The sequence below is a fragment of the Gallus gallus genome, chromosome 1 (genome assembly GCF_016699485.2).
Source record: "Gallus gallus isolate bGalGal1 chromosome 1, bGalGal1.mat.broiler.GRCg7b, whole genome shotgun sequence".
NCBI classification, from domain to species: domain Eukaryota; kingdom Metazoa; phylum Chordata; class Aves; order Galliformes; family Phasianidae; genus Gallus; species Gallus gallus.
In genome coordinates, this window is record NC_052532.1 from 193739745 (window position 1) to 193756330 (window position 16586).

The 16586-nt window shown below is 48.5% G+C and overlaps 1 protein-coding gene across 4 annotated transcripts in view; it reads left to right on the forward strand.

Annotated features, from left to right (window-relative positions):
- Positions 1-9662: 9662 nt before the first annotated feature.
- WNT11 (Wnt family member 11) overlaps positions 9663-16586 on the forward strand; it is a 62414-nt gene continuing 55490 nt past the window's right edge. For 3 of the 4 annotated variants that reach the window (XM_040650634.2, XM_015280851.4, XM_015280852.4), the window contains exons 1-2: positions 9663-9707; positions 12833-13032. In XM_040650634.2, the coding sequence (XP_040506568.1) occupies positions 12950-13032 (83 nt within the window). In that variant the 5' untranslated portion in view covers positions 9663-9707; positions 12833-12949. 4 annotated transcript variants of the gene reach the window in all.

The window sequence follows — 16586 nt, forward strand, 5'->3', positions numbered from 1 at the left end:
CTGGAAGGGAAGAGGTCCCAGCCTGTGTGTCTTCAGTCTTTTAAAGAAAATCACAAACCAGATTTTCAGAAGGTCGTCTCTCAACTGAGCAAGTGGATGACCGTCTCCTGGTGCCCATAGCTGTGACCAGACTTTACGGGTCAAGAAAACAGCATCTAGCATTGACATGTGTTAGTAGGATGGAGTAGGGGGCAGATGACTGAAAATCAGTCCCCACCTGAGCTGTGCAGAGTTGCTTCAAACCCACATTTCCCAGCCAGGGATGGAGTTGGTGAGGTGAACGCATTAAATGACTGCTGGGAAATGCAAGGAAGCTCTTTAGGTAAAAATATAACATACCTATGTGTATGACTACATAGAGAAGAGTGCACCTGGGAGAGAGTTTTCTTGTCCAAATGATTCCAGATTGAGTTTCAAAGTACCTTGTCTGGACTTCTACCAAGTACAGCCAAGTCAAACGGTGATTATGCCATTAATCTCCTTGTTGTCCCTAATCTCCATCAAAACCATCTTTCTCTCAGCGTTACAACTAGAATTGTGGGGCACTGTGACTCATGTTGGGATCCTTTCTCTGGCTGTGGGTTGGATGTCCTGCGCTCACAGCCAGGGGTTACAGCCGAACACGGTGGTCCAAATTATGTCTTGCTTTTGCTTTGTTTTGCCTTGGAAACACGTCCTTGCAGCACAGCCAGTTGTGCCTGGCTCTTCAGAAATGCTCAGCCCCTCCAATCCCAGCTGGATTTTCAGAGATGAAGAATGCTCGCATGAACAAGATCAAAATACTTGCCCGGGAGGTGTGGCAGTGGGGATGGCTGCCTGAAGACCTCTTTTCTACAAGCCAGTCTGCTCTGAAAACCTCTCCCAGGGCCCTTCGGATAACATGGCTCTAAGACTGCCTTGCTTGAGATGGTCCCAAGGTCTTCAAAACCTGGCACAGCTCTATCCCAGTGCACGCATCCCAGAATGAGTTTGGGGATCAGGGACTGGATTAAAAATGGGCAGAAATAGGGATGTCTAACAAATGTTTTGCTCACAGAAGAGGCGTTTTTACTCTCAGCCAGCATTTGCAAAGCTGGGATCATAACAAGAGACGCGAGCATTTCACAATGTTCCTCCTATTCCAAAAAGGTAATTCAGGCATTTTATCTTTTCCAGTTGGTCTCCATCTCTCCACTCTTGCAAATCACTGCTATTAATTAGGCATCCTCTATTAAGCCCCCCGTGAGGAGGATTCCAGCTTCCACACTGCAGCAAAGGAGGGGTTACTGAACTTCTTCGCAGGGAAGAAAAAGCATTACCCCACCCTGAAGGGATCATTCAGCGTTGGAGAGAGGAGTTGACAGCTGTTTTTTATTAGGATGGAGGCCTTTACGAGGCAGTGTTGGGGTAGGGGTGGGACATTTTCCCAGTCCTTGGGCTGGGAGGTCAGGCTTGTATGGTCTCCAGCCAAATGGCACAAGAGTTGAGAGGCTCTGCTTTGGTTTTCTTCTGTCTGAGGATGGGAGCAGGGCTGGTGCAGAGCTCTTCTGGGCCTCCAGCCAGGCACTCCTGCAGCATAGGTGATGAGCAATGATGCTAAAGGCAAGATGAGAAGGTGAGGGGGATAAACCCCAAAGAAATGTGGGGAGAGTGAGATGAAGGTACAGCTCTGAGCCTTGCTCCTCTACTGGAGCCATAGTATGGGCAACACTGAGTTTTTGTGTCACTTTAGCTGTACTGTCTTGGGACAAAAATCCATTTTCTTTTATTTTCTTACAGGAGACTGCATCCCCTCCATGCTTATGACGATGTAGCCTTGGGGTTGTAGCCCTTCCATGGCCATGATGTTGTAGCCAGTCATGGGGTGTGATACTTGTTCACATGTTGCTCCTCTGCAGTATGCTGTTTCAGTCCTATGGACAGCTTCAGATCAACCCCAATTGAAAATAATTCTTAAATCCAAAGCTGTCTTCCTCATCCTGTTCCTCTCTGTGGAGCATGTCCAAAAAAGGGCAGTGAAGCTGTGGAGAACACAAATCTGATGGGGAGCATCTGAGGGAACAGGGCTTGTTCAGTCTGGAGAAGAGGAGGCTCAGGGGACACCTTATTACTCTCTGCAATGACCTGAAAGGAGGTGGTGGCGAGGTAGATATTGGCCTCTGCTCCCAGGTAATATCAATAGGATGAGAGGTGATGGCCTCGAGTTCCACCAGGGGAAGTTCAGGTTGGATATTCAGAAAATTTTGTTTTCTAGAAGAGTGGTGATGCATTGGCACAGTCTGCCCAGGGAGGTGGTGGAGTCACTGTCCGTGGAGGTGTTCAAGAACCATGGAGATGTGGTACTGAGAAACATGATCAGTGGGCATGGTGGGGTTGGGTTGGGGTTGGACTTGATGACCTTACTGGTCTTTTCCAACCTTAATGATTCAATGATTCCATGATTCTATGATTCCCAGAGATGGGGCACATCCCCCTGTACAGAGCAGGAAGGGCTGTATCCAGACTTGCACCAATGCATTTGCTCCTCAGGACTATCACAGTGCTTTCTGTGTGGCAGCAATCAGAAAATATTTTCCCTGGGCTTGCATTTAATTTGGAGGAACCTTGATTATTGAGTCCTTACGTTTATAGGAGCTTTCCAGCATTTTGGAAGGTCCTTGTTTACTCTCTCTTGCTTAAAGCAGAGGAATGGCATCTTGTCACAGGGCCGACTGTCATATGCCCTAGCACCTTCCAACCACCAATCCCTGCTAAATAATTACAAAAAAAATAAAACAACAAAAAAACCCCACCTCCAGAACATTTATAAATGGCTCCCTTGACTGTCACATGCAGAACACACACTAATGCTGGGTGAAGTGTTACCCTAACCCCTCTGCGTGTGTGATGGCTTTCATGGCTCATTCATGGCACACAGCATCTTGAAACTCACTGATAAAACTGTAATACCACACCCCACAGTATACATAATGATGTCATATTAATAAATATTTGCAGAGTGCCACGACTTGGTGCTGCATTTTAGAGATTTTTAAATGGAGGAGCGTGGCCCCCTGCTCCAGGAGAGTTTACACTCTGGTCCTGGTTCTGCATATGTTTAATGTTATCGTCAGTTATCCATGGAGGGTCTCCTCTCTTTGTGGGGGCTTTGTGGGAAGGAGAGAGGGTGAGGAGACACATGCATACAAACTAATGACAAATGATGCTACAGAAGGCAGCATGGGTGGCATTAATAATGGATAATGCCTTTTTTTTTTTTTTTTTTTTTGCATATATGTTGTTGGTTGAAGTCCAGTTGAGTTCCTCAACACCAAAATTATATCCCTCTCTCAATGGCAGTGCATGGTTATACAGCTGGGGGAGATCCGTAACAATATTAGGTCTTAATAATGGGGATGAGGGTCTCACCTTGTCCCACCTGAGTTACATTTGGGATCAGGGAGAGGTGTGAAGGGGCGCTCCCTGTTCTGCCCACTGCTACTTTGAGGACTGACGTCTCATTTTTGCACCCTCCTCTGATGCATCCTGATGGATATTCCCAACGAATTTCATAGAATCATAGAATCATTAAGGTTGACAAAGACCACTAAGATTATCAAGTCCAACCAATCTGGGGCACGAGGGGGAGTGTCACATCTCAGAGGTCACTGCACCTGCTGCAGCAGATGGCCACAGAGCCTCATTTCCAGCCCAGCATCTTTCTTCTGATTTCTTCTTTCTTTCCCAAAGTAGCAGTGCTAAGAGTTCACAAGGAAGTGATGTTCCAAACATTGCCTTGAGTCTCATAATTATGTCTCTTCAGAAATGTAATCCAGAAAACTCTGTCCCACTGTCTCCAAATCTAATAAGGGGTGGGAGTATCCATTCCCCACATTGCCCCATGTCTTCAAGCTGCAATACCAGAGGGTGTTGTCTGCCCACCCTCTTGCTGCTTGCTTCCCATGGGGCTTGTTCAGCTGACAGCCATAAACACTCTTAGAAAGTCCCAGGTCTGGTTTGTTTATTGTTGTGTTGGTGTGGATGGTCCTCTTTCAGGTAAATCCCATGGTAGAGGATGAACCAAGTAATTTTCTACTGATGGAAATGGCAACATTTTTTTTTTGATCCACGGAAATGCTAGAAAACCTAATGGCTGATCAACTTCCAGATTTAAACCCTTGACTCAGATCTCAGGTCCTATGAAAGAATGCCATATATGTACATTAAGGCAGTTCCCTTCCAATGTGTCCCAAAAACTTCCATGTTTTGCAGCAGAGCCTGGCCCTAATGTGTGCGTGAGCAGCAGGAGGCAAAGCCTTGCAGTGTTTTAGCAATGACATCCACGGTTCAGCAAAGCACTTAGAGAACAACGTGTCACATAGAGATTAAGAGGATTTAAACACATGCTGAAAGGTTTTGGCATATCAGGGCCTGGGGGCTTGTCTATGCAAGACGTTGTCTCAGATTAAAGGCCTGTGATGGTTTTAAAGTTCCTAAAGCTCTTCCTAAATAACTCCCCATATGCATGTGGTTAGTCTAGAGCATATATCCTACCACATTTAAGTATCCTATAGGGCTTTTCTCACTATTCTTCTGTTTTTTTACCCTCTGTCCCATCTTCTGATTTCTGTTTCAGAGAATCACAAAATCACAGCACCATAGGGACTAGAAGGGGCCTCTGGGGATCACCAAGTTCAGCTCTCTGCTAAAGCAGGTTCCCTACAGCCAGTCACACAGGAAAGTGTCCAGTAGGCTCTTGAATATCTCCAGAGAAAGAGACTTCATCACTTCCTTGGGCAGCTTGTGCCAGTGCTCTATCACTCTCATGGTAAAGAAGTTCTTTCTTTTTGAGCCTGTCCCCATCCACCTGACATCTGTCCTCTGATATTTATGAGTATTGATAAGACCTCTGCTCTACCTTCTCTTCTCCAGGATGACCAGTCCCAGATCTCTCAGCCTTTCCCCCATAAGGGAGATGCTCTAGACCCCTAATCACCTTTGTGACCCTCCTCTGGACTGTCTCCATCAGTTCCCTAACTTTCTTGAACTGTGGAGCCCAGAACCGGACACAGTAATCCAGATATGGCCTCACCAGGACAGAGCAGAGGGAGAGAATCACCTCCCTAAACCTGCTTGCCACACTCTTCTTGACTCATCACAATATACCAGGCCACACTGCTGTCTCATGGCCAACCTGTTGTCCACCAGGACCCCCCAAGTCCTTCTCTGCAGAGCTCCTTTCCAACAGGTCAGACCCTAACTCGTACAGATGTGTGCCATTATTCCTCCCCAGAAGTAGGACTCTACACTTACTCTTGTTGAACCTCATCAGGTTCCTCTCCATCCAACTCTCTTTTGTATGTTTTGTCCTGAGAAGCAAGGACAAGCAGCTCTCCTGAAAACTGCAAGGAGTGGATAGCTGTTTTCCCAGTGCCTTTTTCCATGATTCCCCAGCACGTTGCCCTGTCTTAAGAAATGTTGACAAATGGTTACAGTGCAAGAAAACGACATCTCCATCATTCCTTATTTCTGCTTCCACATCTTCATTGGCCATTCACCTCTCATCATCAACATTTAAAGCATGAAAGTAGGACTTCCCTTACTGCATTGTGTTTGTACAGCTCCAAGCACAGTAGGTGCCTACTGTAAAAACGTGGGTCTTGTAACTACTGAAGATATTGGGTGATAGTGAGCCTACCCATGACAAGGTGATGGACAGTACAGCCAACTTAGAGGGACAAAGTGCTAGTGGGGGCCTTCAACCTTCTGCATCATATGATGATGAAGGCAACAGGGACACTTAAGGTAAATACTTCAAAGGCATTGAGGAGTTATCCTCCAAGAAGGTGTGAAGAACAGATACCCAACTGAAGTGCCTCTACACCAATGCGTGCAGCTTGGGAAACAAACAGGAGTTGGAAACCAGTGTGCCACTGGAAAATGATGACTTTAGGAAAGCCAAATTCCAGATTTTCATGGAGCTAGTCAACAAAATCCCCTAGGTATCTGTCCTCAAGGACAAGGGAACAGAGCAGAGCTGGCAGATGTTTAAGGAGGCTTTCATCGGGGCACAGAGCTACCCATCCCCAGGTGTAGCAAGTCAGGAAAAGAAGGCAAGAGATCGATGTGGCTGAATTGGCACCTGATGGTCAAACTGGAGAGCAAAAAGAAAATGCACAGGCAGTGGCAGCAGATGCAGGTAACCTCAGAGGAGTATAGGAGTGCTGCTAGGATGTGGGCATGGGATCCAAAAGACCAAGGCCCAGCTGGAACTGGATTTGTGAAAGGGTGCAAAGAAGGATAAGAAAGGCTTCTATAGGTACATGAATACGAAAAGGAAAGTCCAGGAGGGCGTACCTCCCCCAGTCAGCAACAGAGGCAGGCTGGTAACAATGCACAAGGCACATGGAACAGAGGGAGGTGATATGGGATAACCAGCATGGCTTAATCAAGGGCAGGTTCAGCCTGACCAACCCAGTCATTTGTTATGATGCTGTAACTGTGTCAGCGGACAAGGGAAGAACCTCTGATGCCATTTATCTGGATATCAGTGAGGCCTCTGACACAGTCCCTTGTAACAACCTTCTATCCAAACTGGAAAGATATAGATTTGATGGGCGGACTGTCTGATGGATGAGGAAATGGTTGTGAGATTGCACTCAGGGAGTGGTGGTCAGTGCCTCAGTGTCTGGATGGAGACTGGTGATGAGTGGTGTCCCTTAGTGGTCAGCACTGGGACCTATACTCTTCAATATCTCAGTCAGGGACATTGACAGTGGAATTGAGTGTATGCTCAGCAAGCATGCCAATGACAACAAGCTGTGGGGTGAGGTCAACACACCATAGGGACAGGATGCCATCCAGAGGGACCTAGAGAGGCTGAGAAGTGGGCCAGGGAGAACCTCGTGAGATTCAACAAATCCAAGGGCAAGGTCTGCATCTGGGTTGAGGCAACTCCCACTATCATTACAAGCTGGGGAATGTGAGGATGAAGCACAGCCCTGCTGGAAAGGACCTGGTGGATGGTAAATGGACATGAGCCAGCACTGTGCCCTCGCAGCCCTAAAGCCAACTGTGTCCTGAGCTGCATCCAAAGCAGCGTGGTCAGCAGGGTGAAGGAGGTGATCCTGCCCCTCTGCTCTGAACAGTGAGACCTTACCCGGAGTACTGCATCCAGATGTGGAGTCCTCAATACAGGAGACACATGGAGCTGTTGGAGTGCGTCCAGAAGAGGGCCACAAAAATGAGCCACGGGTTGGAACATCTCTCCTATGAGGACAGGCTGAGAGAGTTGGGGCTGTGCAGCCTGAAGAAGAGAAGGCTCCAGGGAGACCTGAGAGCGGCCTTTCAATACCCAAAGGGAGGCTATAAGAAGGAAGGGGAGAGACTCTTTAGCAGGGTCTGTTGTGATAAGACAAGGGGAAATAGTTTCCAACTAGAACAGGGAAGATTTAGGTTGGATATAAGGAAGATTTTTAGAGTAAGTGTGGTGAGGCACTGGCACAGGTTGCCCAGAGAGGTGGCAGATGCCCCATCCCAGGAGACACTCAAGGTCAGGCTGGATGAGGCTTTGAGCACCTGATGGAGCTGTGGGTATCCCTGTGCATTGCAGGGGAGTTGGACCAGGTGACCTTTCATGGTCCCTTCCAACTCAAATGAGTCTGTGCTTCTATGAAACCCTGGAGGAGGAGGTGCACACTTCTGGGGTGGGAAGAGGATGGGGAAATGGCAGTCTTGGGCTGTTTGAACATCTGATGGCAATTATCATGCAAAGAAAAATGGAGAAACTGTGCATAGCTGCTGGCTAAACTTGATCTTAAATAATATAGAGGCTTTGGGAATTCAGGACTGTGTATATGGTGTTCTTTGAAGTTCACGTAGGAAAGCTCATCAGTGAACTGTATATACAAATGCAATCTTTCCAGTGCAGGGACACATACATAAAAGTATAACCCTAGATAAGTGAGTTTTCCAAAAATAGAACTTTAGGAAATTTATTTGGAGTCTCTTGATTCTAAGAGTAAAGCATTCATTCTCTTCTTTCCTCTCACCTGACATCTGTGATGAAGCTGCATGATCAAAATGGCACAGGTACTTTTGCAACCAGTGCCAATTTGTTCACAGGTCACAGCTGACATGAAAAAATTCATGCTTCGGAGGATGAGGTTGGGAAGCCATTTTTCTCCTTTCTTTTCTTTTCTTTTCTTTTCTCTTCTCTTCTCTTCTCTTCTCTTCTCTTCTCTTCTCTTCTCTTCTCTTCTCTTCTCTTCTCTTCTCTTCTCTTCTCTTCTCTTCTCTTCTCTTCTCTTCTCTTCTCTTCTCTTCTCTTCTCTTCTCTTCTCTTCTCTTCTCTTCTCTTCTCTTCTCTTCTTTTCTTTTCTTTTCTTTTCTTTTCTTTTCTTTTCTTTTCTTTTCTTTTCTTTTCTTTTCTTTTCTTTTTTCTTTTCTTTTTTTCTCTCCTGTCCTGTCCTGTCCTGTCCTGTCCTGTCCTGTCCTGTCCTGTCCTGTCCTCTCCTCTCCTCTCCTCTCCTCTCCTCTCCTCTCCTCTCCTCTCCTCTCCTCTCCTCTCCTCTCCTCTCCTCTCCTCTCCTCTCCTCTCCTCTCCTCTCCTCTCCTCTCCTCTCCTCTCCTCCCTCTTCTCTTTTCTCTTCCTTTGTTTTTCTTCCTTTTCTTTGCTTCTTTTCTTCTCCTTTCTCTTCTTTACTCTTCTCTGGATTTGTCCTCTCCTCTCCTTTTCTCTTTTTCTCTCCTCTTCTCTCCTCTTTCCCTCTCCCTTCTTTCCCTTTCCCTTTCCTTTTCCCTTTCCCTTTCCCTTTTCTTTTTTTCTTATTGTTTTTCTTCTCCTTTTCCCTTTTTCTTCTTTTTCTTTCTTTCTCTTTTTCACTTTCCCGATTTTTTTTTCTTTCTCACCTTTTATCTCTTTTTTCCTCTGGTTCTTTTTTCCTAACCTTCATGATTCAGTGCTTCTATTCTATGGTTCTCTTTCTTCTCTTTTCCTTCTTTTTTTCTTTTCCTTCTGGATGCTGGCAACCCTCAGCCATCCATCACCGATACAGCCATAAGAGACAAAACAAAAACAAAAACAGATGTCAACACCTGAAATTTCCACTCTGATTCAATGCAGATCGAAGAACCCGAGGCGGTGCCACCCGGGGGGCTGAGAGAGGACCCAGAACGGGGGACGAGCGCTCGCATCCGCGCTGTGACCATCGCGAAGTGATTTCTTCCCCTCTCAGGAGTAGGAAATCCACCTGACAGCCCCGTGCATGAAAAGTACCTTTGTCCTTCAGCCGGGCAGCCAGCGAACGCTGATCATCCTCCGGAGAGGCCGCGTTTCAAAGTTTTCCGGTGAAAACGCCGTTTTTGGCTTTTTTTTTTTTTTTTTAACTATTTTTCTTTTTCTCGCTAATCATTAACCGCTCATTAAAACGAACCAACCTCATGGCACTCTGCCCTCCCCTGAGGCAGCGGGGGCAGCTCCGAAGGGAGGGCTCAATACGAGGGGGGGGGGATCCTCCCCCTTCCCCTCCTCCCCTCTGCGCATCGCTGCGGGCGCGGAGCCCCGCGGAGCACCGCTCCGACCCGCGGGGGATGCGCGGGGCGCGGAGAGCTCCCGGCCGAGCCCTTTGTTATGCTAATCCGGGCTGACATCACGTATCAAAGCCGCGGGGACCGCATATAAGGAGGCTCCGCGGGGCCGCTGAGGCAGAGGGGATCTGGACTCAGCCCTCGCTCTGCCCCGGGTGGAGGTAAGTGGGGACCGGGGGCTTGGGGTGAGGAGCTGCTGGGACCTTCCCCCCCCCTTCCCTCGGTATGGGATGGGACAATGGTCCCCGGATTGAGGGTAGGAGTGGTGGAGAGGGGGTAGGAGATAGTTTGGAGGGTGTAAGAGGGAGCTGAGCCCCGGGAGGGAGATTGCAGGGAGAACTGGAGGATGAGGAGAGAGGGGAGAACGGAGGGAGAGGAGAGAATTGGAGGATGTAAAGGAGAGGGGAGAATGGAGGGAGAAGCGAGAGTTGGGGAATAGAGGGAAGAAGGGAGGACTGAAAGGTGGAAGGGAAAGGGGAGACCCGGGGGCTGCGGGGGAAAAAGGAGACCTGGAGGCTAAGAGGGAGAGGAGAGACCCAACGGTTAAAAGGGTGAGTTGGGGTCCAGAGGGTGTAGAAGGATGTGAAACCCAGGGGCTGAAGAGGAGAGACCTGGAGGCTGCAAAAGAGAGGGGAGATCAAGCAGTTACAAGGGAGACCAGGCACCCAGGAGCTGTAAGGGAACTAGAAGGGAGAGGGTTGATGCAGAAGTGTATAGGGACACTGGAGTGCTGGGTGCTGCAAGAGACAGGGCTGAAAGCATGAAGGGGATACACCCCTGCTCTCCATCCTCTCTGCAAGTCATTGGGAGATGTGTTACCCTTCATATACAATACCCTTAAAATAAGAGCCAGATGGGTGACTTTCCTTCTTGGGTGGGAAAGTTGGGAAAAGGTGAGACGGGTACTCACATGTTTATGTATAGTCCGTATTGCCCATTCCCATCCTGGAACTGCACTCTCAGAGGCGTCAGATGGGAGCGTTTGCTGCATGCATGGAACTTTTCCTGCACGCAAGAGTGGGGCTGGCTGCAAACAGCCCCGGGGTGTCAGGAAAAGGGAGCTCTGAGTTAAAGACGGCACCGGTTTGAGGAGACCGCGGGCCACTTGCTGCCGGTTTGATCAGTGACCCAGAGCTCTGCAGAGCTGTAAACATCACGTCTGCCCCCAACGAGTCTCCCTCCTTCCCTCCCCTTGCAAATTCCTCTTGCAAACGTAACCTGTGCCGGAGCGAGTGGAAAAAGGAGTTTATTGCCTCCCCGAGTAACTGGGTTGCGATCACGGGCAAAATTTGCTGCTCTAGGGATGGGGAAGTGGATGATTCCTATTCCTCTCTGGGTAAAATAAGTAAAGACAGACAGATAGATAGACATATAGACAGACAGACAGATAGATTGATGAAAAGCCTGATTTTTTTCAAGGCGCTGAACTATGATGTTGGATAGTGAGACCATCTGAGATGTCTTATCCCCAGCTCTGTGCTGTTCAGCCACTCATGGGAAGGAGATAAGGGGTCTGAAATATCTAAATGGACACTAAAAGGCATGGGCAGGATTAAGGGCTGAAGGTTTCCAGTGTGCTTGTGGAGGGGAGGGAAGCAAAGAGTTTCCAGAGACGAAAAGACAGAGCAATACCCCGAGCTGAGAAGTATGTCTGGATGCTCCTGGGTGTGCTGCCTTCCCCTCCAATGGATGCAACAAACTCAAATCCAAGTGGGCATTAAAGGAAAACAGCCCATGGCAATGAAATCCTGCCTCCCTCATTGTCCACCAGAGTTTTGTCTTGGACTTCAAGGGAGATGGGAACTCGCCCTCAGAGGTTATTAAAATCCTTTGTAATAACAGCACTTCTCCAGTAACCCTTTACAGCAGGCATACGCTGGGGTTGCTATAGCAGACAGAATGGGAAAACGCATTTCAGATGGCAGAGCAAACACCCAGGAATATTCCTTCTCCCTTCCACTATTGCTTCCTTAATTGGGGCACCAAGGCAAAAAGCTCTGGTAGGGACAAATCCAGAGCTGGGGCTCAGGTGAGACATATTTGCCCCAAGTTAATGAATGGCAAAGGGTGTCCCCAATGCTGATTGTTCCCCATCCCAAAACTTTGAAGGGATGGGGAACAATCAGCATTGGGGACCCCCTTTGGGGGGTTCAGATCAGATATAAAGAAACATTTCTACTTAGAAAGAGTGGCAATGCATTGGCACAGGCTGCACAGGGAGGTGTTGGAGTCATCATCCCTGGAGGTGTTCAAGAACCATGGAGATGTGGCACTTGGGGACATGGTCAGTGGGCATGGTGGGATGGGCTGGGGTTGGACTTGATGATCTTAGAGTTCTTTTCCAACTTTAACTCACCTGTGACTTGGGGATGTCAGTGAGTACTTTTCAGGAGGCAGGCTTTTCTGCTTGTTTTGTCGTTGGCTTTCTTGTGGGGTGGGCTTCCCATTGGAAACCACCGCAAAGACCACATGAACAGCCCGGAGCGGTGTCTGAAGTGGAGAACTGAAGGGAAACCCATTTACTGCAATTAATATCGCTGCTAAAACAAGTCATGCCCCGGAGATAGAGAGGACCCTTGTAAGAATTTGAGTTTGTTTGTTGCTTTGTTTATTTGTTTGGAGCGAAGAAGAAAATGGAGGGGATGGGAGAATCTCTGAGAGCCTTTTTTCCCTCCGGGCTGCTCTACAGTGATGGGGCTGTGTGTTTATAAAGCCGCTCCGTGAGCTCCAGGTGCCCGAGGACTTGGAAGAAGTGAGAGGCAGAGTTAATGAGGTGAGAAGGAAAGCAGAAGGGAAAGAGCAGAACGCATTTGTTGCAACAGATCAGCCTGAAACATCTGCAGGGCACGGGCACCTGCGTTGGTAGGGAAATGTAGGTTTTTAGTTCATAAAAGGGAAAAAAAAAAAAACTCTGGAGAAAAGGAAGGGAGAGATGGAGAGTGAGATTTGGGCACGTCTTAAGATTTATCTTCTTTTTATTTTTTCCCCTTCTTCCCAAAACCTTATAGAGAGGGGGAAATAAAGCGAAGCAGCGAACGCAGCCTTGCCGCACGCAGGGTTAAATGGAAACACACAATCAGACCATAACTCAGGGTGTAATTCAAGCCATACGTTTTGTCTGTCTGTTGCCTCGAAAGGTTGTATCAAGGCTTGGCGAGGGAGGGGATAATCCAAACTTCGTCGTGATTCATAAACCACTCCTTGGCGATTTGGATCATAGATCTCTTTCACGGCGACTCGCCCAACCTCAGAGCTAACCGTGGCTCCGTGCTCTGTCTCCTTCCAGGTTGTGCATCCCCAGCGCACGGGCTGAAGGAAATACATTGCACGGGAGATTCAGAAGCCTCCTATTTTCCCCTCGGAGCAGCTGATTTCCTTCTGAAAGTGGGGGACGGTGGAAAAAATGAAGCCGAGCCCGCAATTTTTCTTAGCTGCTTTTCTGTCCTTGATTCTGCAGACGGGGATTTGCTACGGGATAAAATGGATGTAAGTACCCCGCTATCTCTCGGCGTGTTTAGGACCTTTGTAGTCACTGCTGCTCTGTTACCCAGTTCTGCAGCTCTGCTATTTGAGCCATTTAAAGAGCAGTGCGTGTTGCACTTCTCCGGGCACTCATTGATTCCAAGTGTGTTTACTCGGGGCTTGTGCTAACAACATGCCTCAATCTTCTTTGCAAAATATGCATGATTTAGGCTTGCTTTTTCTTCTCCTCGTTGATAGCAAAGGAAAGGCACACACTTGAATGCTCGCATGAGCCACTTATGGAGTTTCTGGTGTCAGCCCCTACCAGCTCCCACTGGGACCAATGGTCATGCAAGGCAGGAGCTGAGAGCAGGAGGGAGGGCAGTGGGGATAATCTCCAGCCATAGGGGATGCTTGACAGATAACATGCTTTTTTGGTGGACCTTTTAACCTTTGGATTTTGTGAAGGGTGTTAAAAATGAAGTGGGGAGGGGGGGAGGAGGGTAAAGAAATACCAAGGAGCGTGGTCAGGTCTGGATCGAGTTTCCTCTGAGGTAATGTCATTGCAAACAAAGTGAAAACATCGCTATCTCATTTCTTTGCTTAAGCAAGCAATCGATTAGTTGCTTACTGCAAAGCAAACAAACAAACCCCTCCAGCACCCATCTGGTTTCCTGCCCTCTGTTTCTGCTCTGGTTTGAAGCTGTGCTCAAAGTAAATAATGGGATGTGGGCTAACCTCAAGTGAGCATCTCCCACAGATGGCACAATAAAATGAGATGCCAGGGAAGGTCTCTTGTGTGGGATGCAGTGTGTTCAGGTGAGGAACTTGGGGATAGGCAGTGAAATTAGGACAAGAGGTTCCTGCTTTGTTCCTCCTTCCACCACAGACCCTGTGCTGTGTTTAATTCCCATCCTTCTGACCCAGCCTTTGCCTCTTGAGGCTTTCCCCTCACCATCATTTGAAAAGGTGGGATTTCTTCACTGAACCACAGAATCAGCCATAGAATCACAGAATTGGGTTGAAAGGGACTTTAAAGCCCACCCAGTTCAACCCCCTGCCTTGGGCTTGTCACCCCCCACTTGAACAGGGTGCCCAGAGCCCCATCTAGCCTGGCCTTAAATGCCGACATGGATGGGGCATCCACATCTTCCTTTGGCAACTCTCTGACTCTTAAATTAGATGTTTTGGAGCCAGTGCATTCCACTGCCCTGCATGCACCCAGCAGGAAGAGGACTTTGCAGATGCCTACTCTAATGATAGACATCCAACACAAGCATCAGGAGATGCTCTCTGGACATGCCATGGAATGAGGGAAGCTGTTTGAGACCACACATCCACCTTTTACATGCATGAAGAGAAGCAGGGTGAATCCCTCCATATGGTACTTAAATGCATATGGTGAGCTGGGAAGCCTGGTTGCCTACATTAGGGCATCTTTTGTTCTCTGTCTCCATACTGTGAGGAAGCAGAAGGTATCAAGATCTGATTTGCTTTTCACCATCTTGTCTTTCTACCCTGTAGCAGGCACCACAGCTAAGTCACAAAGCCCAACTCCAAGTATTTAGGCTCTCAGCTTTGCATATGTCATAGAATAGTAGAGTTATTTGAGTTGGAAGGCACCCTTAAAGGCCATCTGGTCCAACTCCTCTGCAGTGAATAGGGACACCCACAGCTCCATCGGGTGCTCAGAGCCCATCCAGCCTGACCTTGGGTGTCTCCATAGACAGGGCATTCGCCTCCTCCCTGGGCAACCTGTGCCAGTGCTTCACTAACCTTATCATATCCAACCTAATATATATCCAACCTAAATCTCCAACCTAAATCTCCCCTGTTCTAGTTTGAAACCATTTCCCCTTGTCTTATCACAACAGACCCTGCTAATGAGTCTGTCCCCAGCAGCTGGCATAAGGTAGGCATCTCCTCTTAAGCCTGAGAGGCAGGGCTTGGTCTGTAAAGCTATTTGCATCCTTTCAGCCAGTAAGCAGTTAGGCTGCAAGGGTTTCTTTTGGGAACAAGGAGGCATCTGGGGGAAAGACACAGTGGTTGCCGCTCCTCCACTTCCCAGCAGACACATCCCCCTGTTGAAAAACGAGTGGGGAAGATGAAAGCTGGGATTAAAATGGCATCCAAAGCACGAACCAAATCCAGATGTGCCGCCAGGCTCCTCTTGCACCTGCTTGTAACCTGGCAGAGGACTGCACTCCCCATCCCAGGGCACTTGGTGCAACGGGGACGCCACCAGCTGGGATTTCACAACGAGATGGGATTTTTTTATTTTTATTTTTAATTCTCAGCTTCTCCTCCTTTCCCCACCCTTGTTTTTCTACGGAGCCACTGGCCAATTTCTTCCCCCATCCGTCGCTCTCTTTCCACCGCTGCAGCGGTGCCAGATGCAGGCTGCTGCCAACCTCGGGGCTCGGGGACCATCCCTGGAAATGGCGTAGCTGAGCTCATGCTCTTGGATGGAGAGGGGAGAGGATGGGAGGAAAGCACGAGGCGGCATTTTCGGTCGCGGGCTCGTCTCTGCGGTCTGCCCATCGCAACGTTGTTGTAGGCGCAGCGCCAGGAGCGAGCTTCAAAGAGGAATGGGGACGGCGGGGAAGGAGATAAGGAGGTGGTTTCTGCCAGATGTTTACAGGCTTGGAAGGGGTTGGGGCAGAAAGGTTGGCGGGCCGGGTCTGCAAGTCGGAGGAAGAGGGAGCGACTGATAGGGAGGGCGATAGGAAATTCAATTTTGATTCAGTGCGTGATGTCATTGCAGGGGGAGGTGGGGAAGAAAAACACACTTCTCAGCCATTTAGGACTTCCCTGTAACACGAATATCCCCTGTAAATTAGTAGAAGTGGGGAGAATGTAAAATGGAGCTATTTGTTTTATTTTATTTGGCTTATTTTTACAAGGCCTGTGGTCCAGATCCCCAGCTGCTGCAAATCTGCACCGTGCCCTTCCCTGCCATGGAGATGTGCAACACCAAGCTCCCAGAATGGTGTGTGGATGCTCAGCATCCCATAAACCTACCCTTGCTCCCAGAGAAACTCTGTGTTTTGACTTCTTCCACCCAAGCCACAGAGTGCTGCTTGGGTGTAAAGTCAGAATACTGCCAGACCTTTGCAGGATTAGGGCTGCTGTGTACAGATTGGCTTTCTGTTCAGTGCATATGAGCTTCTGAGTCTTAATTTTGCATGCAAGCCCATTCCCAGCCTTAGGGGAGGGCTCTGTAGTTCTCTGAGCTTGGTTTGCAGCACAGCAGCCAAGGAGACGGAGCCATCATTTTCAATGGGAGGTCACAGAATCATTAAAGTTGGAAAAGACCCCAACCCACCCCCACTGTACCCAGTCACTGCATCTCTCAGTGCCACATGTCCATGGTTCTTGAACATCTCCAAGGATGCTGACTCCACCACCTCCCTGGGCAGCCCATGCCAATGCATCACCACTCTTCCTGTGAAGAAATTGTTCCTAATATCAAACCTGAGATACTTCAGGGCCAACACTCATAGGAACTCTGTCGCCTTACTCACTTCCTTTTGCAACCACATGAGCTGTCCTAAGGGGACTTGGGTTTGGCCAAGGAC